Source organism: Camelus bactrianus, chromosome 11 (assembly GCF_048773025.1).
Source record: "Camelus bactrianus isolate YW-2024 breed Bactrian camel chromosome 11, ASM4877302v1, whole genome shotgun sequence".
Taxonomy (NCBI): Eukaryota; Metazoa; Chordata; class Mammalia; order Artiodactyla; family Camelidae; genus Camelus; species Camelus bactrianus.
The window spans coordinates 43,053,132-43,080,694 of NC_133549.1; the positions used below are offsets into that span (position 1 = coordinate 43,053,132).

The window sequence follows — 27,563 nt, forward strand, 5'->3', positions numbered from 1 at the left end:
CACAGACGCTGAAATATGAGGCAAGGAAATGTGGTTTTGGAATGAGACTGGTTCCCCATGCGTAGTGCTAAACTTTATACTATAGAGTTTAATTTAATACTGGAGTTAGTGTTGAAACCAAAATAAAACTTACATCAGAGTTTATCTGATACATCTAATAATGTGATCGTTATGCTACGAGAAATGACGTTTGTGTAAATGACTTATACCCATTTCTATTTCACAGCCACACCACAGCTGTAAAGCTGTAGCTTTCTCATAAAAAATGTCAATAATTTTCTCTATCACCCATGTGAACACAAACCCATAGTAAAAGACAAAATTCTCTCTAGACCTTACTTCTAAGCATTCTACTCACAAGGCTGGGAGTTCCCTTGCTCAACCTAGTCCTTTCCTATACCTTCCTCCTACCTCCAGGTCCTTAAATAGCACGCATAACTGTTTCCACATCTAACCATGCTAGAAGGCTAGAAATCTCAGAAACTCTAGCCTCTGAGTCTGTGGACTTTTTCGCCTGAGGCAGTCATGATACCCTTGTTCAGACTATTTAATGTTGGAAAATTACATCTTAGACAATGCATTCTTAGACAACTCTTCATGTAATTTTGCCTTGCACTTGGGGAGCATTAACCTACAAGATAGGTACTCTTACTGGAGAGTTACATCAAAAATGTTAAGTTGAAACATTGATAGTGAGTGTTAGAAGTGACCAAATGCTACTTTCCTCATGCTGCCCAAGAATTGTGAAGAAAAGTGAGGTCTCATCATGACACATACATATTTGCAGGACCCCATGCAAAATGAAAATGGGGGACCTCCATTTTTTTAAAAGTGCCATTAAAGGTACTAAAATGCAAAGCTTTTTTTCCTTTCTGCCAGTCTCTCTCTTAATTTATGGTATTTTTTATTTGATATTTAGTGTTTTTCTAAGTAAAAAAATACTAAAAGTTTAAATAACTAGCATGAATTTTGCCATTCATCTTTATATTGTGCATGTGAGACTTAAATACTAATATAAGAACATTTAAGTTGTGTGTGAATTACCAAAATTATACAATTTGTATTTCATAGCTTGTACCTGCATATGTACTTTGCTCTTACAAGAACAATGAAAACACTGCACAAAACCAACTCAACTATTTTTTATTTCACTTTGTGATATATAGACATTCTATTGATATTCCCTATCTTCAAATTATTGATAAGGAAGGAAGGACTGAAAGAAAAAGGAACAGTGGGTTGCCCAACCTTTCCCTTTCCCTCTGTTTTCTTTTCCAGCAGAAGTTGTTGTCTAATACAGGGAAGTAATAAGAGTAAGAAAAGATATGATAGGGTTCTTTTATGTTTCATAGAATACTGTTGCCTTCTTCCTGTGTTTGAAACAAGTTCTGATGTGAACAGAAAGTGTGGCCTCTCAAAGCTGTCAGCCCCTCCACTCCCCACTTACACCACTCACATTGCACTCACTTTAAGTCTCACCAAGTTCCCACCCATCGTGGATCCACCGTGCTTCTGGGGCATCGCAGACACTATGCGTTAATTGGATAGCAAAGGACTACAGACACATGTACTGGGCATATCTCCTCTGCTCACGCGCATGCTCCCTTGTCTCATTAGGTTCATTTACAAAACAAATTGAAAGACAGAATTATTAAGAATTTCAAAACAGCAACAGTAGAGCATCTGTAAAGCATTGTAAAGCCAACTGTGGGGCTCTTTTGAACCCAGGGCCTTTCTGAGCATGGGGACTGAGAGAGGGGTTTAGGATTAGGTAGTTGGGAGAGCAGGTGGAACAGGACCTTGACTCTGCCATAGGAAATCTCTTATTACGAAAAGCTCCTAATCTATTGGATATTCTGGTCCAGTTTCCGCAAGAGCATCTGAAAATTTGTTTATATCTTTGGCAAAGTGGGTAGAGAAGATAGGAGGGAACTCTGCCAATTTTTTCATTCCAAGTTGACAAGGAAACTTCACTGAGGTAAAAGTGAGAGATAGCACAGACTTTAATTCTTAATTATAAGAGAAATTTTAAATGCATTTCAGTGTCCCACTTATGCTTTTAAACAACTGCCATCACTTAAAACCAAGAAATGATGACCAGAGCAAAATTAGAATAAAATTTTCCATCCAGCTTCTTTAATGTGGCGAATTTGACTTTGTGCAATTCAAGACTTAAGTCAGTGTGCTTTTGCAAATGTCAGAATTATCAAATTATGTAATGAGATTTATAATAATGTCTTCATTCAGGGTTCAATAAGCTGTTTTCCAGCTGGCAATTTTCTGGAATTGGACTTTCTTTTGAACTTTGAAAATTCTGCACATTTCAAAGAGTCCATATTCTATTTCATACTGGCTTTCGGTGCCAAGGTCACTGTTCTTTCCAGCTTCTCCGTCAACTAATATTTCTTTATGCAAAGTCTGCAAAACACTGTAAATGAGGGTGGTCAGGTTTGTAATGATTGATTTCCAATATGTGGGGAAATATCAAAGTTGGTACCATGGCTTCCCATTTGCACTTATTAAGAATACATATTGGCAAAGTACCTGTTCCGGAGTGTTCCTGTCACTAACCCTCAATCACTCCCTGAATATTAAGGATGAGGTAATGGCTGGAAATAAAAACCTTCCCCAGTGGTTCTGTGCCATCCCAACCAGGAGGACTGCTTGTTGTCCCTAGTCAGAAGGTGGCATCCGTATTAAATTTTTTTTTAAAGAGCCCAATCCAGAAAAATTCTGCTGTATGAATTATCACTTTGGTTCATTTTGTTTCTAGTGTATTTTCTGTTGGGAATGATCCAGTTTAACAATATGGGTTTGCCAGTTAATTGTCAGTCCTCCTCTTCACTTCATGTCAACAAAAATGGTCACCATAATGAGAATTATACTCAAGGCACAGCATAGATGCCTTCTCTCTCCACTGCCTCGGTCCCCTCCTCTCGAGATTCCCACAGGACCTATTTACTCACATCCTGGAACAGCCTCAACACCTTACACACCTCTTTGCTTTTCCTAAAAACAGAACAAAGTACCTGCCAGCTTCTGTCATAGGAAGTGGTGGGGAACAAAGACTCTCTGTCCCTTCCCAACTTGATTCTTTATCTGTTTCATATTTCCACACACACGCCCTGGTTTTAGGGTAGAAAATACACTTTGATGATTGCAAAGCTAACTCTTCTTTTCAAATCGCATGGAGTCTGATATCAGTGAAAATACCCTATGAGCCAGCAGGTAAAGCTTTTCCTAGCAGGGTGGCTCTTACCTTGTACCTCGAAGTCCACTGCACTGAGAAGCCTGGGTCCACTTGAGTACAAGCCTTGTAGAGCAGGGTCTGGAGTCCAGACAACCTTAATGGACCACATAAAAGCACAGACAGCATATTCTACACTTGAAACAGTAAAATGTGAGGTTATTTGGAACTCTTCCCTAAAAAGTGATTTTTAAAATCCCTCTGTAGATGGTCCTAGGGTCTATAAGTTGTGGCCCACCTGGCAATTTAACTTCTGCCCAGGAGCAAGGGGAGAGACAGAGAGCTACCCTAGTTACCTGCAGCCAGCATTTCTTTCCCTCAGGAAAGATCCTGCCCTCAGACACACCTGAAGCATAGAAAACCCTTCTCCAGTTTTCAGAAAAAGTGAAGGGAGCTAGTGCCTTCTGCTAACCCCAGTGATATGCGGGTATATTTTTCCTACAGAGGGTGCACTGATGGACAGAACTGCTTTGGTCATGCTTTCCCACCAGTTACACACTGTAGCCATTTCGGATTCAGCCATGCGTGCCAGATTGAATTAAATGCTTTTTTATAAGTCCCCAAAGCAGGAAAACATCTTTCTCTGACTGGTATTTTTTGTACATATTTGTTAATGAGTGTCTGCACAATAAAGATGTGGTCTGTAGCTTGTTTTCCAAGGAGAAATCCAATTTGGCTCTCGTGGATATTGCTGCTACTCAGACACAGTTTAATTCTTTAATTGAAGCAGCTGCAAAATAGATTGTGGACAATGCAATGTTCCACAGGCTTTCCTGGAGCTGTCTGGGTGGAGACAACCTTCACTTTAGGGTTCTGAGGCCCCTGAGCTTGTCAGAGTGGCTGTCAAGAAATGTCTCCTCTGGGGCAGGGTGACCTTTTCGTTGGTCTGTTGGGAGTGGTGGCTGACTTCACAAACTTAAGTCTAGTCTTTGTGGTCAAAAAGGTGCTAGCGTCCTGCCACCCTGGACAAAGGAGTGAACCAGGAATCTCTCCACTGGCTCAGCGTCTGTAGCCCACCTAGAAGGCAGTGTGTTATTATAAAGCCTCTTCTCTCAGCATGTCACATGCACTTAACTTTCCTAATTTATACAAATACTTTGGGGACAGAAAAGTTTTGGTGTAAAAGAGAACAAGTTTGGGGAAAGAAAAGATCTGCTCAAGGCATGCCTACCAATGCTCAGAGTATGAGTCAATTAAAGAGGAAGAGATGAGACCTCAGAGCTTGCTCAGAATCTCTGCTTAGAGACCACAGTGGCTTTGGCCAACTAAACTCTGAGCTCTTCAAGGTGTGAAACTGTGTCTTAGTTATTTCTGTTTGTCCAGTGCATCACAGGTGCTCAGCAAGTGCTATAAATCAGGGTTCCCATGACTCCTTCCTCAGGGTCGATAATTTGCTAGAACAGCTCACAGAACCCAGGGAAACACATACCTTCTGTTTACTGGTTTATTATATGACAAAGGGTACAGATGAAGAGACACATAGGGCAAGGTCCAGAAGAGTCCTGTGCATGGGATCTTGTGACCCTGTAGAATTGGGATGTGTTCAACAATCCAGAAGCTCTCTGAACCTCATTCTTTGGGGGATTTTATGAAGGCTATATCATGTATACTGTCAATTATTAACTAAATTTCCAGTTCCTCTCCCCTCTCCAGAGAATGGGGGAGTATGGCTGAAAGTTGCCAGCTTTTATTACGCTTGGGTTTTCTGGTGACCAGCCCCCATCCAGGAGCCCAACAAGAGTAGCCTCATTAGAACAAATCATGCTCCAATCACCCAGGAAATTCCAAGGGGCTTAGGAGCTGTGTGTCGGGAACCAGGGTCAAAGACCAGATATTAGCAGGAACTGAGAGTAGAGACTGAGAGTAGATAATAACAATAATATATGTCTTATTATTTCAGAGAATCCCTCAGAGACTCAGGAAGAACTCAGTGAGCTTAGGAAATTTGACAATCCTAGTGAAAAGCAAGAGATTTCTTATCACTTACTTTTCTGTTTGCTGAATCCTAACTTAAATTGAGATTTTGGCAGCCTGCCCCTTTTCTCTTCACTGCAGTGCTCAGCTGATGGTCACATTTGTCCCAGGTTAGTTCTTGACATTTCAGGCCCTTTCTGGGTCTGCTCAGGCTCTGCTCTGGTCCTCAAAGTGCAGCAAATAGGAGTACAGGGCATCTTGTGGGCGGCAGTTCAGCAAGGACAAGTGCGTTTACCTCCTGCCTTTACCTGTACCTAATTCAGCCAGTGAAGTATGGCCTCTATTTTACTAATTCAGAGGAGAGAGGATGGGGGCTGATTTTTATCTCCAGGCAACACTAGCTCTGAATTTTTAAGGAAGCTTCAGCCTGAATTCACTAATCAATGAGCTAAGATGTTTTGCCCTTTGGCTGCGCACTGACATCTTACTCATTTGATCAGGTCCATACTTTTAACTCTAGCAACACTTTTTAATCATAAATTCAGAGAACTGCAATAGTGAGGTTTATCTACATAACTTTAGTACTTTCATCCATTAATTCGACAAATATTTCTAAGGCACTTACTATGCACCTAGGCCCCATGCTGGGTGATGGAGCTACAATTCTGTACATTGCTTTTTATCTGTCTCTAAGCCTCAGTATCCTCACCTATAAAGAGGAATAGGAACTGTGCTTCCTCATAGGATTTAGTAGTGGATTCAATGAGATAATACACATGAAGCACATATTAAGCACTCAAATGTTCGTTGACATTGTTAGCACAAACATGGACCCTGAAGTCACTACAGGGTCTAGTGAAGAATACATACAAGTAAATAGGCAATTAGCATACACGGTGAAGACTGCTATGAGGTGGAGACCACAGGGTTCACAGGATCATATACAAGAGAAACCCTAACCTGGACATGGGACTTCAGAGAGGCTTCCAAGAGGAAGTTCCACTTAGGCAGAAACCCAAAGACTGAGAAGGAGATAGCCAGCAGGGCACTGGGAGAAGAACTCTAAAGGGAATGGCTTTTCTAAAGGCCCAGAGGTGTGGGAGAATGGGCCTTCAAGGAACTGAAAGAAGGAGAAGTAGTACTACTCAGAGATAACTACCATTTTCATTTAGGTGTATATCCAAGTTAAATTGCACAGAGACACTTATTTCCATTCAAAAATAGGATTACCCTCTTTTAAAGTCTGCTCTTTTTCTATGCACCATAATGAACATCATTTTATATATATATAATTGACATCATTAAATATTCTTCTAAAATAGAATTTCTAGTGGCTTAAAAAATACCCAGTTAGATTTCCCACAGTTTGCTTATCTAGTAATTTATTTATTGAACATTTGTTTTCAGGTTTTTCCCCTATTAAAAATAATGCTGTGATGATCATTGTACCAATTAAAATTCTTTGCTCATAAGAAAAAAGGGAAGGGAGGGAATCTAGGGAACTTAAGCAGAGAAGAAATGAGGTGGTTGAAAAGCCGAAGCACCCAGCTTGGAAAGGATAGGATCCAGGGCAGCAGTCAGTCCCCTCAAGTTGCCACTGCATAGAATAAATTCGCTCCAGCCACTCTCAATATGCTGTCAAACCATTGTTTCTAGATTCCCTGGAGAGAATGTCCAGCTGGCCTAATATGATCACTTACTCTCCTCAAGGGAGATGAAGGAACCTTGATAAACAGTATACAATCATAGCTAAACCATTTCCCAAAAGAAAATCCAGATGCTGTAATTAGAAGGAGGAAGAATTGATATTAGGGCACAAAATCAACAATGGCTACTACAACCATCTTACAGATAAGTCTTTGCACATTTCTAGGATTATTTCTTTGGAATAAATTATGAGAAGTGGAATTGTTGGATCAAAGAGTATACAGTAATTGAGGCTTTTGATATATATTACCAGGTTATTCTCAAGAAAGATTATTTCTGACAATTTTTTTCTTTTTTTGTTGTGCTAAAATATATATAACATAAAATTTGCTCACTTAACCATTTTAAAGAATACAATTCAGCGGCATTAAATACATTTACAATGTGGTACAACCATCTCTCATGTCTATTTCCAAAATTTTTCATCACTCTGAACCCAGTAAGCAATAGCTCTTCAATCTCACATCCCCCCAGATTCTGGTAGCCTCTGTTCTACTTTTTGTATATATGAATTTATGTATTCTAGATACTTCATATATGTAGACTCATACAGTACTTGTGCTTTTGTATCTCGCTTGTTTCACTTAGCATAATGTTTTCAAGGTTCATCCATGTTGTAGCATGTCAGAACTTCATTCTTTTTATGACTGAATAATATTCCATTATATGGATATGTATTTTGTTTATCCATTCATCTGCGGAGGAACACCTGGGTTGTTTCTACCTTTTGGCTATTTTGAATAACACTGTAATGAACATTCACATACAAGTATCTATTTGAGTACCTGTTTTAAATTCTTTGGGATATATATCTGTATACCTAGGAGCGGAATTGCTGTGTTAGGGTAATTCTGTGTTTAACTTTTTGAGGAACTGTCAAACTGGTTTCCACAGTGGCTGTACCATTTGGCAATCATTCTCGATAATAAACTCTAGAAAATGTTTCATTGATATTCTAAACCCTCATGATCTGACTATCCAAGAGAAACAAAAATAGTTCAGATGCATTTTTTGCCAAAAGCGACTCTCATTAAAAGCATTGTAACTTGGCATTTTTATAGCAAACTTATCAGTTTTGCCCCTGGCATTTTGAATGCAGGCAATGTCACCCACCTTGTCTCAATGAGCAGATGAAGGCAGGCCTTTATAATTCTTTGTGCATGCTTATGATCGCCTTCACTTGCAGCATGCCTGGAATTCTGATTTCATACCCCGTATTTCTGGTGCCCCTTGTGTGATGACCCTCTGGGCTGCATTTCTAGGTTGGAGGATTCCTGGGTCTCGCTTCCACTCAGTTCTCTGTTCTCTGGTTTGGGCATCATCCTCATTGTACTGGGCTAGAAATTCCTCACTGCTGCCACTGGCTGCACCACAGAGCCCCAGCTGAGCCAGTGCTTCCTCCCACCCTTCCTCAGGTCTGAGATTGATGGGGCTGAGTACAGAAAAACTCTGTATTTGTTTAGGGGTACCTTACCTGAAGTCCAGTTGTAGATAAGACTGGGTAAGAGAGGCAAGGGGCAGGGGGCCAGACCAAGGGGAAATGGGCGCCCCCCAGGCCCTTCTACTGCCAACTATTTATTGAGCACCTTTATGTTCTAGATGCTGCTAGGCTCTGAGGGTACAGCTGTGAGAAAACGCAGTCCATCATCACTGAATTCATAGTCTAGAAAGGAAGAGACATATGAATCAGAAAATCCTACCAATAAATGTGTAAATACAAACTGAATCAAGTGTCCTTAGAGAAAGAAATGGTTCTACAAGAACACATAACACAGAAAGGTGACTTCGCTCAGGCAGGGGATGGGGGTGGTCCAGAAAGGTTTCCCTGGAAAAGTGACCCTAGAGTTAACGTCTGAGCTAAGAGTTAACAAATTGTGTGCGTGTGTGTGTGTGTGTGTGTGCGCGCGCGCGCGCGCGTGCTGGCATGTTGGGGAGGGGTGTGTGGGTTGGGAGTGGGAGATGATTAAAGAAACAGGAAGGCCCTGTCTGTAGTGGGAGGGAGAAAAAAAAAATCAATGTCCTTGAGCATAAAAGGCCAGGTAGAGAAAGGCAGGGTGGTAAGGGATCAATTCAGGGTAAAACCTCTGGTTTTAGTCACTGGTCTTGAGCCTGCAAGCAACAGGGAACCATTTGACAGTTTTAAGTAAGGTTGTCAAAAAATAGATTGGAGGGGATTTTGTTCCCTCTAAAGAGGGCAGCAGGGAAAGTGATAGCTTTTAGTATTTCTAAGGATGCTTTAGTCACATGGAAACTTTCTGGATCTGTCCGGCAGCTCCTTCTCTGTGGAGTAAGTCTGAGCAGCAGGGTTCTTTCCCTTACATGTGAGCTCTGACCCACCACCACATCTAGAGTGCAGATCCATGGGGATATTCCACTTCCCTTCTTCTTGGCTCCCTAGAGTCAGATATCTAGATTAAAAGTGGCTACTGGGATAGTAGCATTTGTGCCCACCAGAGCTAACTAGGTTTTTGTGACTTTGGAAGTCAGACAAGAGGCTCCGTGATGGAAAAAGTATTTGTCATTTAGCTGTCACACTTCAGCACATGTATACGTCCCGGAAGTAGGAAATATTGAGATTAAACGAGTTTAGGCACCTGCAGCAAAGCCTATAAGTGCTTAAGAAAATCATGACCTATGACCCTTGTAAAGTTATCATTTCACACCCATTCGGCCCTGGAAAAACCTTCTATCAGCTTCAGGAGGTAAACTTGATTTGGTCATTCATTCAACCAAGTATTTATTGAGTGCTGATGTCTATATTCACAGGCACTGAGGATGCAGAGTTAAGCCCTGATCTAAAGGAGCTTCCTTCCAACCATCCTTAACCTTCCCAGCACATGCACACAGGCACACACACACACTCACACACACACACACACACACACCCCACTTATGTTTATATTTTCAAGGCAACTTGGAACATAACTGTGTACATATTAGAATATAACTATTTTCATGAGCCTAAAAACTTTTTCAAGGAATATAGAGAAGAATTAGCAAGGTTTATTAAGTACTTTGATATTTCAGACACTAATGATAAATGTTTCCAGATCTCATTAAACCCCTAGGAGGAAACTGAGTTTTGGAGATAATAAATAACGTCCCAGGATTTGATATAGACCTTTCAACTCCAAGTAAATTACTTCACCTTTGGTCTTTTGTGAAGCTTTCCCAGAATCCCCCAGTCATAAGTAATTGTTTCCTCTTCTGAATTCCCAAAGCACTGCAAGCACCTCCTGCTCATGTGGTGTTTACTTTAGTTGTTTTACAGAGAATTGTTTACATGTATCTTGGCCCCTAAGTTCCTTGAGGACAGGAAGATGTCTTGTTCATCCTGGTATCCCTCGAGTTGAAGAGAGTACACATGTGCCACTAACATGTGCTCAGAAAATGCTTGCAGAAGAAGAACGTATCCATAGGTCTCACCTGGTTGGTCAGAGCCTAGGGTCACAGGCCAGCACCCCCTTCCCACTCCTCGTTTTGTAGCGTATCATCAAAGGCCTCAGGGTCGTGCAGTGTAGACAATCCAAGCTGCGAGCCCAAGCCCTGATCACACCTCCGTCAGCAGCTGCCCTTTGCCAGCTTTCCAGCCTCATGGTACACACTCCAAAGCTACACTCCTCTCCTGGAAGCCAGACGCCAGGCTGAGGTCCGTGCAGGTTCTGGCAACAAAACTCCTTCCCTGACCAGGACCCCCTGTCCAGCCTGAGTCACGTCTGCTATGATACAGTACGGTCTTACTGATTTCTCCATGACCATTAGCGCTATTGAAATTAATTAATTGCCTAACTCATTGGCTTAAGGACTCTTTTCCTTGCTAAATTATAAACTTCATGATGGCAAGAACTATATTTGCTGTATTCACCACTATATCTAATGCCTAGCACAGAGCCTTAAACATAGTACACGTTCCATAACTTAATTCTAGCACCTCCTATAAGCCAGGCACTCTACTAGGCATGGGCTTTAAGAAGGCATAAGTAGTCTTAGACCTCGAAGAACACATGGTTCAGTGATTAATCCAGTAAACTCTGCAACCCTCTGTCAGTTTCCTTCTTTTTTCCCATTTATTTTGGTTCAACTTACTCTATATACTGCATTTTCTAGCTTTCATACCACAATTGACTTTTTGACAAATACTAAAGAAAAAGAAAAGATTTAAAACCTCTGTCTCTTTAGTGTCATCTGTTATTAGTTTTCCCTCTCCAGCTAATAAATGGACACTATTTTTCTTCAACCTCTTCTCTTGTCTGATATACTTAAAGAATGTCTGTCTGTGTCTCTCTTTGTATCTTGAAAATTGCAATGCCTTCCTTGCTTTGGGGTTTTTTTTTTAATTGACATGAAAAGCCTTGGTATTTGCCTTCCTTCTTTATGATTCTTATTGTTTGAAAACTTCTCTTCATATTCCATCTTTCATACAATGTCTGTTGTTGCTCGATATACATGTACATTCTTTTTTTTCTATCTGCTCTATTCATAAAGATAATTTTTTTCTGCCTTTTCATGTCATTTCCTTAAGAGATAGTCAGGAAGCATTCCATTTGTTTAATTTTATTTGTGATTATATAAATGACACATATTCATAGCAAAATAAAAGAAAAGGAAGAAAGGGAGGGATAAAAGAAGGGAGGAGGGAAGGAAATAAAATCTGATTCTGCTGAGAGCTGGTTTACATGAGGGAGAGATAAAGACAGTGAGGGAGGGAAGATGTAGTCCTAAAAAATAGAGAGAGAGAGGATAAATAGGGAACTAATAGAAGAGTTAGGATAAGGGAGGAGTCTGAAAACAGCACATGGAGCTAAGTAAAGGTGTAAATTTCACATTGACTTTGGCTTTTAACCCACCATCAAAACTGACTTACCAACCAAAATCCTAGATTCCCCTGAAGGGAAACTATATTCTACATTGATTAAAGACTTAACTATGAAAAAAAAAACTTTAAAAGTTTTAAAGAAAGTATAAAATATCTTTATGAACTAAATATTAGGAAGGACTTCTTAAACAACACACAAAAAGAAATACACATTTTATGCCCATGAGATTGGCAAAAATTAAGTCTAAAAATAACAAGTGTTAGCAAGGATGTGGATCAAAGGGAACTCATACAGACATCACTGGAGGAAGTGTAAGTTGGAATAATTAGAATCACTTTGGAAAACAATTTGGCATTATCCTGTAAACTTGAATATTTGCATACCTGTGTGTGACCCAGCAGTTCCACTCTTAGGTATGTATTCTAGAACGGTGCTTCTCTGACTTTAGCAAGCATCTGAATCACCTGGAGTGCCACATAATTTGGGGGCCTCATCCCTGGAGATTCTGATTCAGTACATCTGGGATGAAGTCCATGAATTTGCATTTCTAAGAAGCACCCAGGTGATGAGGCTGCGGCTGGTTTCCAATCACAGTTGGAGTAATACTTCTCCAGATTTCTTCACCTGGGTCTTAGGAAACAGGAACAAGAATATTCACAGCCACATTGTTCATAATAGCAAAAATCTGAACACAATCCAAATATCTCTCAGCAGAAGAATGGATAAGTAAATTGTAGTATGTTCACACAATACAGTATCATACAATATTAAAAATGAATGAACTGTAAGTACGTGTAACTACCTGGATGAAGCATCGAAGCATAATGTTAAGTGAAAGAAGTAAGTCACAGAAAATACATACAGCATGATGCCACTTTTATAAAGCTAACAAATTAAATAATATATTGCTTAGAAGCAAATGTATGGATAAAACTAAACTATGAAGCAAGGGAATGAAAAACACAAAAACAGGAAAAGGAAGAATCACATAACTAGACGCAACAGTGTGGTATTTTGGTAGCTTTTAAAATGGATGGTGGATCCTCATGCTTCAGAACTGTCATGTAAGTTACATATATTCTCCTGTATATGAAAAACATATACATAGCACACAGAAAATGGAAACAAAATTTTTTAAATGAGTGTCAATCAGATAAGCTAAATCGGCAAGAAAAGGTTACAAAGAAACTGAAATTGTAGTACTCATTGGATTTAGTAAATGACAGCAGTGATTCTGTAGAAAGTGGATATGTAATGTGGAGGACAACTTACCCTTTGCAGAGGGAAACAAAAAGATTTTCAAACAATGAGAAAAGAGATGATGAATGTGCAGAACTAAGGATGAAGATTTAACAGACAGACTCCTGAAACAGATTGGAGAGACCAGAAAAGAATTTGAAGGTACATTTAAAGAAAATTGTCATAGGTTGAAGAAGGGCCTTAGTCTTTCTGATTAAAAGTATTTCCCCAAATACAGGTAAATTAATGCAGAAACTCACATTAACACATTCCTGGTAAAAGTTCAAATATTGAGGACAAAACATGACTCCTATAAGCATCCTGGCAGAACACAAAAAGGCTAGCCAAACATAGTGTAAAATTCATGCTACCTTCAAAAACTTCTCTGCAACAACCACCACTACAAAAAATGATTCCAGAGTTTATTTGGAAAAATAAGTGAATATGACTAATTGAAGAAAGTTTGAACAAAGAAAGAAAAATTATAATGAAATGAACTTGAATCTCTAGATATTAAAATGTAAATTATAATAATGAAAATTTTATGAAACTGATTTTTTTAAATGGAGAGCTCAGTGGGAGAAATAGGAAATCCAGACACAGGATTATATATAACATTTCTTATCAGTATATGTATCATGATATATATCATAAAATATTATATATTATATATGCATATATTTAAATATATTTAAATATATATAACATGATATTATATATCATATAATACACATATTATGTATAATTATATATTATTTATATTATAATGTATAATATTGTATATATGTATATATATTATATACATGTATGTATACGTGTTGTATATATGAATTATAATACACAATATAATATACATTATAAAATATATAATGATATACAATATACATTATAATACAATATTATATACACAGTATAATATAGTATATAATACTATACATTACAATATATGACATTATACAATATAATATTTATATTTCACACGTATATAATTTAGTATGTGATAGAGATGGATTTAAGGATATGATGCTATGCGATGCTACAACAACTAGCACATTATTTAGACAATGATAAAGTCAGTACCGTACACCAAGATATTTTTGAATGAATATATTAAGAGCTTAAATTGTTTAATGATAAAATAAAAATAATATTTTAAAAATTAGTAGATTATTCTGATCCTTGTGTGAGGAAGGACTTTCTAAGAATGAAAAAAAGAAAGAAATTAAAAGGAAAAGACTGATACATTTTTCTGTAAAGTTTTTAAATTTTCCATGTCAAAAAATGTCATAAAAAGTGATAAAAAGCAGACTACAAACGGCCAAAATATTTGTTCCATAAACATCCCAAATATTTCTATCACTAATATGTTACAAATCAATAAGAAAAAGGTGTATGCCCCATTGGAAATATGGGTGACTGTGGTAATCACTTCACAAAGATTACTTCAAATCAGAAACACAGAAATTGTGGTCAAATAAGAGAAAATTGAACCACTGAGGGGTTTTTTCATTTATATGATTGACAATGGCAAAATATTTGCCATTTTAAATGTAAGGAAACCATATTTAACAGCCATCCTAAGTCTAAAGTTAATTAAAGTGAATGTTTGGGCAAAGCTTAGAGCTCACAGTTCAGGGCAGATGTGGAGCTATTCTTGTGGCTGGAGACTTTGTTCTGATTTATTCAATTCACCGGACATTTTAAACCAGCTACTGTTATATAGATGACCACACATGGGAAAAACACAGATCATTAAGAGGCTTCTGCCTAGAAAGATGAAGGCTGAGAAAATACGGTTGATGTCTTTAAGACCTTGAATAGCATGCATGCAATGAATGGGATGTTCACTGAAAACTAGAACTGGTGGAGAGGGGGAAGCCCCTAAATGAATTAGGCGGCCCTGTTTTACATGGCAAGTTAGAAACACTGAATTCATTACCCCATCAAAGGAGAAAAGAGCAAATACAACACAAGTACCAAATGTTTTGTATCAAACATAAAAATAAAACATGATAATAGAAAATACAGTAGAAATTAAGGTGATGGGGAATAGACTTTTGTAAGTTCAAGTACATGTGTGGATACAGATTGGATATTTATTAATCAGTTACAAATAGACCCTGGAATGGTTAGCAGCATCACATTCCTTCTAGTTTAGAATTACTCTTTTTAGTTTAGAATTATTGAGAATGACCAAAAATTAGCACCACGGTTTGCAGACACTCTTGTTTGCATTTTTGACTCTGGTCTCCTGCCTGGAGGCACTTCTCTCCTTCCCACCACATTAATAGTCTTCAATGACAGGGTTTGGAGGATGACATTTTGGGTTCTCATATTGGTGACAATCCTAAAGATTGAAAATCTTCCATTTTATAATTAAACAGAAGTCATAAACTAGGATGAAAGTAAAGTCATAGAAAAGAAGTTATTTTATATGTGAAAACCTTTGATTCATTTGTTTTGTGTGCCACTCTGGGCCCGCCCCACTGACATTCCTCATTTGATCAGTTGAAAAGGCCACTTTAGAAGTGCCACTTCATTGTAAACTGAAGATGAGTGCTTCACTGGGGTGACCATGCTTACACGGTTATGTCTCGCTGGTCATGTTTCACTGTACTCCTGATAAGAAGTGGCCTGTGTGTTTGTACATTTACGCAGAACACCTGAATGCGTGTCCTCCTCTGACTCTCCGCCTCTCTTCCCCTCAGGACTACTGGCTCTCTCTCCTTTACAAGCGCCTGATCGGCCCCAAAGTCTTGGCCGTGCATGTGGCTGGGCTCCAGCGGAAGCCTCGGCCAGGCCGAGTGATCCGGGACAAACTAAGGATTTATGCTCACTGCACAAACCACCACAAGTAAGTCTTCAGAGAGATGGCACAAAAAACCACCCCGAGGGGCTTCAGGCCCCTGTGAGAATTTCATACCAGGTGGGACCCCTTTAAGACTTTTGAAAGCCGCTTCTGGAATCATGATACCTGCTCTTTGCAGGTTTCAAATGATCACTGATAAACAGCTTTTTCTCCAAGGAAACCCCCTTTCTCACACTTAGAGGAATTATTCATAAAGGGTTCATAAAAATACTTGCCATTTGTTCATTTATTTCTTCATCCAACAAATTTCTGTTGAGCGTTTTCCCTCAGCCAGCTGATGTAATGCCCGGAAGGCTTATTTGTGTGCCTATGCCTGAACCAAGACTAGGGATATAAAATCTGCTCTTATGATACACCAGCCGAGCCTGCGGAAATAAGTCTCCCCGTGTTGGAGAGCTGTAACACCAGAAACCTAGGCATATGCCAGTGCGTCCCAAGCTGGGCGTGCCTAGATGTAGTCATGCCAGCTTGAGAGCCATTTTCAGTATTTCAAAAACCTTTTCAGCTATTCTAAACATTAAGAGGTTAAATAAAATCTAGGCTTCCTTTTTTAGGGGACCAGACTTTGAATAATCAGCATGGTAATGTGGGGTTTTCATCTAAAGCTCTGGTTGTCAGAGTTGTCTTTAAACATAGGCATAACCATTATCAATCAATCAATAAAGTTTGGCAGATAAAATATGTTAAAACGTGAGGATCGTAAGGTAAAAACTTAAAACTGAACCTAAAGTGAAACCCATCTGACTAAATAAGCTTTCGTACATCACTTCCTATTTAAGGAGCAGGGTAGGCAGCTCTGGAAATAGGAACTCTTTCTCTTAATGCAGAGAGGCCTTGAGGAGAGTGGGAGTGAGGGAGAAGGAAGCAAGTGCCTCCAGCCAGACCTTCATCAGAGCTGATCACGGCTGATCGGGGCGGTGGAGAGCACAAAGAGCCCGAGTGGTCAGGTTACCACAGATGCTCCTTCCCCTTCCTTGATGAGAGAGGAGCCAAGCCAGTTAACTTATCATGATAAGATTTTTCAAAGAATTGCTCTGAGCATAGAGGGGCCAGGGGCCAGTTGTCTTGTCTGTAGATACAAGTGCCTATTGTGGATGAGAGGAGGCTGCTTTGGGCAGAGGCCAGACGCTGTCAACGTCCCTTTTGCTCAACAGGAAGCTCAGTCCAATACCTGACAGAGAGTGACTGCTTTATGGCCTTGGCTGGAGTTATCTGATCACCACACAAGGACACATTGTATTCCTTGTCTCCACCCTGTCCCTGAGGTAACCACCCAAAAGGTGGACCCCCAGCTTCAAGAGAGAAAAATTACTCTTGGCACCTTTTGTCTGTATTGGGAAGCACATCAGTATGTGCCCTTTGGACTCGGGGTCTGAGGACCCAGGGGAAAAATGTCAGTTGCCAAGCCACAGACTTAGCAGGATTTGGGGTTCCTCACAGAGGTCTCCTCATGTAGCTTCATCCCAGTGGTCATCCTGCCATTCTTTGACATTCTTGTGGGAGGTTGTAACTAATATTTTAAGTATAATGTGCACTCAGGGCCAGTGCCTCATTCAGCTTTGTTTTCTTGGTGTCTAGTAAAGTGACTGGCCTGAAGAAGGTCTCAGTGAGTGATGAATGAGTGAATGAATGAAGGCAGAAAGAAGGCTTCAAGACATCACTGGTGATTTACAGTTCTAGCTCCCTTCCCCTTTGCCATCAGCACATCAGCCACAAGGATGGGGTGTGGTGCGGTCAAGAATGCTACCATTTACTAGCGTGAACTCATTCACTGGATCCAGTACTCTCTCTCATCACCCGCTGTCCTCCACTTTCTGTGGGAAGTCACTCCAGAGCCTCTCTGGGGAAATAGTGCCACTGTGCTCTGTCAGCACCACCCCTCCTTCTCCTTACTGAAAAAAGGAAGAGCAGGCTCTACTAATCTACTTCACGGATGACATTAATAATAGTTGGGGTGAAGTCTTTTTTGTTCCTATTAGAGAAGAAAGCCCACGTCAGTGGGCTGGCTGAGGATGAGCGGGCTGGAGTCCTCCATGTCAGTGGGTAGACAGGTAGGCACGAGGAGAGAAGAAGTACCTCTTCTCCTTCTCTTTGGGAAGACACGTGCCCTGTGCCCCCTCATCCTCCACAATAGTCATGACGAAGCCTCCCTGATTCCCTCAGTTTATTTGCGGCCAATGAGGCCAAGGTCACAGAAATGTCCCAGAGTGAGCATGTTAACTTCATGCTGTTCAATCTTGACCAGTACTCTGAAAATATATATCCTTGGTCAAAACAAGGATTGGGTGACAAAGTATAAATTTACCAGTAGGACAACCCAAAGAAAGTGTCTTAAAAGAACTCCTACAATCCAGCGTGTATTGACCCCTTGCTATGTGCCAAGCATCTTGCCAGATATTTGCATTTACATTGTCAAATTGAATTCTGAAGGTTCTGTGGTATCATGCCTAAATGCAAATAATAACGTTAATAATGCAAAGAATTTTACATTTAGAAAGAACCCTTAGCTGTCTTTTGCCTAGTGTCCTGTATAACACAGAAATTCCATTTACATCTCTCTGGCAGTCATGAACCTCTACGTGAATACCTCACTCCTCTCATGGCATCTCTTGCATTGTGGGCCATTTCTGACCTCGTAGAGCATTGTCTTCTTTGACTGACTGAGGGTAAAAGGTCAAACCAGCAGGTGCTTTTCTGCTTTGTGTTCTAGATTCAGCAAATCAGGACACCGGCGGCACGACAGTTCGCACCCTAAGTCCTCTTGTTCAGAGAACAAATAAGTTTTGACTAGGAACCTTCTTTTTATAAACTATTCTGCTAACACAATGTATGTTTCTGAGGAGGAGCTGAAGTCTTTAGCCAAGTTCAGAACCAATTGGAATTGTCTGGTGGATACTGAAGCAAAATTGAGCCTTTTGGGGTTCAAGTTCGTTTATTATTGGCAAAACACGACTTCCTGTTTTTCAGAAGAAGTTTTTTTAAAAGACTCATAAAAAAGGTTCCTGAGGCTTCTTGGACATCAAATGGCTCTTACAAAACAATATTTTGATGAGTTAAGTGTAAATGAATCAGAAACATGTGGATTAAATTTCCCTTAAAATACACAGGGGCTTTGAAATTAGGGGAAAAGATGTTTGGCAAAACATGGCCTGACTTTTACCGAACCCAAAAACGTTGAATTAGATTTGGAGACGATGGACCAACCCAGTTCTCAAACACATTGACTTTCACTGGAAATGACCGTGGATTTCACAGCATCAGCCCCCTTCCCTTCCCTAGTCTCCCATCTTCATTGGAGACATTTCTAGAACAGAAGTTTTTTATCTGTAAGTCAAGATGCACCTCCCCACATGACACCCGCACCATGAATCCACGATATTCCAATTCCAGCCCCCTCTTGACTCACTTCCTCCTCTTGACTCACTTCCTCCTCCTCCTCCCATGGCAACACAGAGATGTCAGGCTGCAGAAGAACAGCCAGAAAGATGAACTCCAGATACATGCATTCTCTGCTGGTGAAAAAGTCTCACCATAACTGAGACATGGAGCAAGATAAGTGTCCTACCAGACAGAAAGGGGCATTAATACGAGAACCAAAAGCCACCTGGACTTGCCGGCATCAGAAGATCAGCAATTGCCTGTAGGCCATACCTTCAGCCAGACTCCATTTTCTTAGGGAACAGATACTCCTCCAAGATTATTTTTTCTGTGGGCAGAGAATGTACATTGTTCAGAACTCTGGATTCTCAACACAGTACTTTCAGGTTGGTGCTGCAGTCCCCGGCCAAGAATGTGTCTTCACAGCCAAAAGGCCTCTGCTTAATGTCCCTGCCCACCAGCCAAGAAGGGAGAGGGAAGGCCAAGGCAGTCTCCAATGCCAGTTCCTACCTAAGGAGGCTCCCTGGGTTCTGTGAGAGCCTCGGCAAGTTGGTCTCCGGGCTGGCGTTTAGCTCCGGTTTGTCTCCCCCAGGGGAACTATGTAAATGGAAATCAGACCATTGGAAAGCAGCTTGAAAAGATAGCTTTTCCTGAAGCAATGCTGTGGTTTCAGGTCTCCCTCCCACCCACCATTTCCCCACCTCCCGCTCTTCCCCTCTGCAGACTCCAAGGGCTCATCCTGCCCAGCTCTGCAGAGGAGAAAATCCTAAGTGCAAGCTCTCTCCTCCTCCACTGCCTTTGAGAAGGTGGTCTGAGGGTAGTTAGCAGAAGGGTTTACTGCAGCCTGGGAAATTGGTACCCATGCGTGCCTACTTTTGCTCACACTCTGAAGCCCAGAGAACTTGGAGTTAATGGTGTCTTCCTCAGTTTGGCACACAGCTAAGCTAAACTTAAAACCCACCAATGGCATATAGTTGGTGTTCTTTGATGATGATAAACACTGACATTGGCTAGCAGCATCTTTTTCAGAGTTCTGGTGACACAAATCTGCTCAAATAAATTGGCATTCCCTCCTGACTCCAAAAGCTAGTTCACATGTTTCAGGAGATTGAGAAGATGGACCAGAGGAAGAGCGACTAGATAGAAGAATCATTTAATAATTTACCAGAATATCAACGTAGGCATCCAAAAAGCCTTGAGTGCAATAATGTACCCTCCTACGGATGCAAGAAAAATCATGGGACACAATACCAAAAGGATATACTTGGGGAATTTTTCTTATAACCTTCATGGATTGCTCTAGGCAAGTGGTTCCCAAACCAAGCTCATCTGCCAAATATCCTGAAAGATTTTTTTTTTTAAATACCGATTCCCAGACCCCAGTCACAAATGGACTAAATAAAAATCTCCAAGGATGAGCCCTGGAAACTGTATTTTAAAAAATCCAAGTGATCACATTGACATGCCCTTCATCACTCACTTCTTAATTAGCACTTTTAGAAGCAAAGATGAGTGACCCAGAGGCTGAGGGGTGCTGTTTCTGCAAAGAATGATATTTTCCTCTGGGCACAGTTGACTTAGAGTTTCTCTGAACTCCTCCTTTGAAGGCAGGACCAGGTCATTTTTTCTGTTTCCTCTCATTAACCCATCCAGATGGGGCCCTAAGGGACCCTTTAGAAGCAAAGCCTTTTTTCCTACAAGAGAGAAGGAAATCATTATGGTTTTGTTGATACATGCTAAAAGGCTCTTGCATGTAGGCATGTAGTTCTCTCAGGCTTCTGAACGTCCTGTGCTGTTTAAAAGGATTCCAAAACAGTGAATAGTTTTATAATCATGGGGTAGGTAAAGCAAAAACAGTAGAAATTAAAAAGGTCAAGAAATTCGACTACTTAATAGTTTGTAACTTTTATGCATCAGAACACAACAATGTAAACAAACTGAAGCAGTCAAAGAAAGCTGAGGGAAACTGCAATATACATACAGACAAAGGATCATCTTTAATAAGTAAATAGTTTTTATAAATCAATAGAAAAATACACAAAGGACGTGAATAGTCAGTTTACAAAAGAAGAAATAGCAAACGGGCAAATAAAAAAATATTGCACCTCAGTGTGAATTTTTTTAAAGTACAAATTAATACAACATTGAAGTCTCAATATTACCTCTCAGGTTGAGAAAGATATTTTAAGATTAGTATCCCATGTTCTTAAGGGTATGAGGAAATGGGTACTCTCATACATAGGTGATGAGAGCAAATTCATACACGCTTTCTAGAGAATTAATATCAATATTATCAAAATATGTATATTAGTCAGGATAGGCGAGGTTCTGCTCTGATAGTGAAGGACCTCCAACCCCCCATGGCTTCCAAAAAGATGTATTTCTCTTGCACACTACTTGTCTGTCATGGTTTGGCTATCGCTCTGCTCCTCATAATCCTCATTCCAGGATGCAGATCAGTAGAGCACCCTCTATCAAGAACACGGTCAGCCTCACAGCAGAGGGTAAAAGACACATGGCAAAATGTGGGCTGCCTAGTAAAGCCACTGCCCAGAGGTTTTAACATGTCCACCCACATCACATTGACCAAAGCCAATCATGGGATCACTCTAAGGTTCAACAGAGCAGGGACAGAAAAATCTTCCCACAGGAAGGGGCACCACTTGGGAATGAACCAGAAGATTTCATGAGGAATCATTCACTGCCTTCCCTTGGACCTAATGTTTCCAACTTCCAGGACTTTGTCCATCAAAAATAATCACGAGGTACAAAAAGTTTATGTAAATGAAGCCCTTCATCACATAATTTATAATGGCAAAAAATTAAAAACAACATGCTCCAAAAGGAGGGGATTAGTTAAATAATATTACATTTCTATCATTGAAGAATTTAGTGTTCTTTTATAAGTAGAATATATAATAGCAGTAACATGGAAGCACATTTAAGCTGTTGATGAGAAAAAAAAAAAACCTGAAAAAAACTGTGTGAATAATGTGATCCCAATTATGTAAAAACTGAGAAATGTGTCTGAATGTGTCAAAGTACTCAGTAGATATTTGTCAAATTAATAAACTAAAAAATAGTGGAAGGCTGTCTACCAAAATGTTATCATATCTTAAGATAGTTGGATTATGGGGAATTTTTCTTTTTCTTCTTTGTGTTTCTCTGTATTTTCCCCTTTCTTCCCCAATCAGCATGCTTTACTTCCTCAGAGAAAGATATTTTGTTTTCTAAAATCACTGCAGTACATTTAAACAAAAATAAAAGAAGCATAGTGGGAAGTGAGTTATCTTCTTTGCACAAAACCATAGTAACAAGGCCTTCCTATCTTTGAAGGTCTAGGATGGCCGAGAGCCATAAAGTTAATGCCCTTTCCTGGGGAAGTCCTGTTTTGTGCAGCCTATAAATGATTTAGAAGCCTCTAACAGACTAGTGTGTTTCCATCTTTCCCTCTCTCTCTCTGGATACCAGCCACAACTATGTTCGAGGGTCCATTACACTGTTCATCATCAACTTGCACCGATCAAGAAAGAAAATCAAACTGGCTGGGACTCTCAGGGACAAGCTCGTGCACCAGTACCTGCTGCAGCCCTATGGACAGGAGGGCCTCAAGTCCAAGTAAGTGCCGACCGGAAATAGCTTAAGAGCCGGACCTGGGTGTGGAGGGAGCTGGAGTCCCCCTTTGCTGATGGTCAAGGTTGCTGCTAATTCACTCAGGGACTGCTTACTCCCTTTAGGACCCTGGTCAAGCCCTTCCCTGTCTCTGGGTTTAGAGTCCCCAGCCAACAGTAAAGTCAAATGATGGACAAAGTATATCTCAACAAGGGCGCTCTTGGTATCTATCTTGACTAGATGATTCTTCATTCTTCAGGATGATCACATTTCAAGCTATTTAGTATCCTTGGTCTCTACCCACTAAATGCCAATAGCGCCCCCACTCATGTGACAACCAAAACCACTGGTAGTTAAGAACCTCGTTCCTTCCAGCTATAACATTCTGTAATGCTGTACCTCCTGTTTGTCGTCATCTACAAACCTCATGGGGCTTAAAGCAAGGAGCACTAGACAAAGGATCAGAAGTTCAGAGATCAGGAGTCAGTTCTACTGAGTTAAAAATTCGGATATAATTAAAAGATTTAATTTGGGGTTAATTTGGAGTATTTTTTAATTTAATAAAAAAGAAATGTGAATAAAAACTTGGGAAGAAAATCAAATCAAATCAAATCAAGTCACTGTAAGAAAAAAATAAGAGACAGTCAGTTCTGCCCCTAAATTTATAACTTTGAGCACATCATCTCTCTGGAACTCAGTTTTCTATCTGAACATTAGGAGAGAAATTATATTTTGGGGACTCTGTGGTTCCTTCAGACTCTATAAATGCATGATTCTGTGATACTCCCTACCTCCCTCAGTCTCATCTAGAGACTATGGTCAGCACTGACCACTACCACCAGAAAGCAGCTCTAGGCCACGGGGAGAAAGGCCTAGTCAAGGGCAAGGCCACCCCAGATCCCAGAGGAAGGCCTCCCAGGAAGGGGATGGCACTGTACAGACTGGGAGCATTCCCATTCCATTTTAATGTTTACCAAGTTTAACAAAGCTGTAAACTTGGAGCAGGTGGCTATACTCCCACAGCTGCCCACAACTATTACGCTGTAATTGTTCGCTATTTCACTGCAACCTTGGTGGCTTGCATTTGGCTTCCAACTGTATGTTCAATGGGAACAAAACAAAATCTGGAAAGTCACTTACTGAGTCTCTTTAGCCCACCCTAGATCTGTACTTTCAGTCTTGGTTCACATACTGGCTCTTTATTCTGGCTACACGTGCATTGCTCTCACTTTTCTTTCCTCTCAGTCTTGCTATACCAGCAGGACTCCCGTCAGCATTTTATCCCTCTCTCCATTTCCCAGTAGTTCACGACTTGTGTGCTGAGTTCTGGGTCTTCAATCTAGGCAGGAGACTGGGTTCTGGTTTACTAAATAATCAGACGACCTGGGCAAGTCCTAATCCCTAGGCCTCAGTTTCCTTGTCTGCAAAATTCAAGACTTGCTATATATATGGTAAGGCCCCTTCCAGCTCTAAAATTCTCATCCTGGTCTAATTTTTTGAGGACTATGACTATGGGTAAATCTCTCACTGCCGTTCAGTAATATGACCCTCAAAGTCAAGTCTGGCAGAGGGGCTGACTCCTCAGCAGTGACTGTGACATTTCAGGGTCCTCCAGAACCCAAGAGATTAGGAGCTGAGCCCGCCCAGTGTCAGGAAGACCAGGCGTACCACGTGAAAGGAGCTCACCAAAGGCCATGTCCATCAGGCTGAGGCGTCAGCTCCTGCTCTGCCACTTGCTGGCTGTGGGTCCTGAGGCAAGTTACACAATCTCTGTGAGCCTCTGTCTCCTCATCTGTAAAACCTTGCATGTGGAGAGGAGTAAGTGAAGTTATCCAGGTAAAGTTCCTGACATGGTAAATGCTCAGTAAATGCCCACGGCCTGCCTTTTCCTCAACTCAGAACTCTAGCCGGCTGGGGAAGAAAAGGGAAACAACTGCTCTGAGAACACTCTTCAAAAGTAGTCTTCTCAGACTTTTAAGATAATGTGTGGCTAAAACATTTGTTAAGATTATGATAAGAACTGCATAAATGCAAAACCATGAAATGTGAGGAAATGATGGTCCGAGAGCGGCATCACTTAAGAGCTTGTTTCTCCATCAACCAAGGGTACAGGCATCTAACCCTATTTACCCTGCTCCACGTCCCGGCCTCCAGGATTGCTCCTCTGATGTTGGAAGCTGGCCACACCTTGGCCCGTGTCCTGCCTATACCTGTCCTTAAAGGTGACTGAAGTGACTCTCACTGGCTGCCAACACACTGTATTTTCAATTCTGTGGTCTTGCACCTCACCCTGTCACCAGATTGGTGAGGAGCTATGTTATGGCTTTGTTGAGAATGTCAGAGAGGGACAAGGAAATAGAGAATTTCATTCCACAGGAGTCCTGAAGAGGAATGTGGTAACACCCAGTAAGATCAAATAGCAATGTTGTGCATTTGGAAGAAGAAGGAGCTGGAACCGGAAAGCCTGGATATGAATCCAGTTGCTACCATTTACCTGTGTGGTCAAATCTCAGCTCCCTTACCTGCCAGATGGGGTTATTGTGAGAATCAACTCAGAACCTTATGGATGAAACGATGCCTCCTAGAAATGAAAGTTTGACACGCTCACGCATACACATACATAGATATGAATAGCAGACATACACATAGGACTCTACATATATTGTATTAAAGACAGTTTGAGATCAGAAATCAACAGAACTGGATTCCAGCCCTTATCTTGCCACTACTTCACTGTGGAACTTTGGGCCCTCCATTCACTCCTCTGAGCCTGTTCCTCTTCCTATGAACCACTGCTAACTTAACACCTCTGTCGTTCTAAAGAAGGTGCTGCACCATCTTGGACTGTAAGCTGCCGGATAGGGGCTGCCGGGTGCATGGTCAGTGCCACAGCCAGCACTCCTGTAACTGCTAACGAGAGCCAGAGCGCTCAGTGGTTCTGGGATGAGGTCTCACAGGAAGGGTGTGGTTTTGGTGTGGCAGACTCTGCAGGAAAGGATGAAAGGAAATGCTAGGAAGTGATTTCAGCCTTTGGTGTCTCCTTCTCTCTTTTATAAGCCTCTAGAGCCAGATTCTGTATTCTGTGTCTGCTAATTCCTTGCTATAGCCTGAAGCCATATTAGTTCAGAAGAGGATGGAAAGCTCTGGGAACCTGTAATTGCTCCTGTCTGGGGGAACCAGGAAGAGTATATAGAGTGAGTCAGTGTGCCATTCAAGCCACCAAGTGGGCACTTTGGCTTAGAGTTTCAGGAGTAGGGAGAGGCCAGCAAAACTTTTTTGAATGGTGAAGAACATAGGGTAATTCGCCTTCTCTGAGAATTGCCATCAGGGAAGGAAAGATTTTAGATTTCTGAAGGGTAGCTCCGTGTGAACTCAGGACTCAGTGAACTCAGGGCTATCAGGTATCACACAGGAAGCGCCCCTGGGGCCACTAACCAGGCACAGTCCAGGTCCACAGTGAAGGTTCCTGTTTCTTATCTCAGTGAGAGAACCAGTCATAAGACCCACTACTCAAGTCTTGACTCTTTATGTAAGAGACAGTTCTCAGTCAAGGAACCAGACAGAAGGTGGGTGCCCTGTACCCTGTGGGATAGAAAAATGGAAACTTTTAGAAAACTGCAGTGTGTACCAGGGAAGGGTATTCTGTGTCTGGAATACATATTCTTCAAGGATGGCTGAAGGGAATGGGGAGATTTAATTTAAGGAAGGAAAAGGGTAAATTATAAGGACTTTCTTCAGATATTCAAAGGACTGCTAAATTAAAGAAAACAGATTTGGCCTAGAATCCTCTAAAATGATACAAAACCAGGAGTGCAGTTTAAAATGGAAAGAGTTCACCACAAAACGAGCTCATTTTCCAAAGCCTTGTTTGGTTTGACTGAGGACAGGACAGGCTTTCTTAGGAGGCAGCCTATTAATCAAAGAGTGAGCAGCCACGCCGGCCATCTCGGAGATGCTCAGAGAGTCCTCAGTCAGTGGGAGGTTGATTACTGCTTCCTATCAAATTCTAAAGTTCTATTATTCTCTTCCATTCCTGTCCACCACTCTCACTTCACTTTGGGAGCCTGTTGTCTCTCTGGTCACAAGAAAAGTAGCTTCTTCAAGCCACTAAAAGGCCACACAAAGAAACTGGTGCTACAAGAGAAAGTGGTGGTAATACCCAGACATTTCTCCCAGAAATCTCTGGCTGCAGGTCCCTCCCCTGTCATATTCCCTGGCTTCTCATCTTTCTGGGGGAAAGAATAACCATGCACACCCAAGACAGTAACAGTTCCCCTTCTAGATAAGTCAAGAAGGGCAGCTCTGCCATCTACAAGAGAATTTGCCCAGTGCCTCATGCAATCACAAATCAATAAACATTGTCCTCTAGGGAATCAATTCTACTCAAGACATAAATAGCTCCAATGTCTTTCAGCAAACAGAGAAGCAAAATAAAGTTGGGCCAAACAAGTCAATCTACATCAAAAAAAAAAAAAAAAAAAAAAAAAAAAAAAAACAGGAGGAGGAAAGTCAAACCAGGAGCAGGTGTTTGGTTAGATCCCAGCATTCTTCCCTATGTGTCACATTCAATTCCATTTGGAGGGAAAACTATCCAAAAACTGGAAAAGAAGGAAACAACTTTCATCACACTAGCTATTCTGTCCTGACAGCTGACGGGGAATCAGCAGACGCTAGGAATCCTGGGGCGGAACGACATTTTCAGGTGGTCTGGTTCATTCTCCTGCCCTCAGACAGTCTGTGGCTAAGATATCTGGACCAGAAGATGTTCTGTGTTTAAAGA

At 40.9% G+C, this 27,563-nt stretch overlaps 1 protein-coding gene across 4 annotated transcripts in view; it reads left to right on the plus strand.

Moving 5' to 3' along the window:
• The window catches only part of HPSE2 (heparanase 2 (inactive)), a 568,967-nt gene that overhangs the window by 521,561 nt on the left and 19,843 nt on the right, over window positions 1–27,563 (plus strand). For 2 of the 4 annotated variants that reach the window (XM_045507507.2, XM_010971070.3), the window contains exons 10-11: window positions 15,633–15,778; window positions 22,643–22,789. In XM_045507507.2, the coding sequence (XP_045363463.1) occupies window positions 15,633–15,778; window positions 22,643–22,789 (293 nt within the window). The remainder of the gene's footprint in view (window positions 1–15,632; window positions 15,779–22,642; window positions 22,790–27,563) is intronic. The other 2 variants (XM_074373795.1, XM_074373794.1) reach the window with 1 other exon arrangement.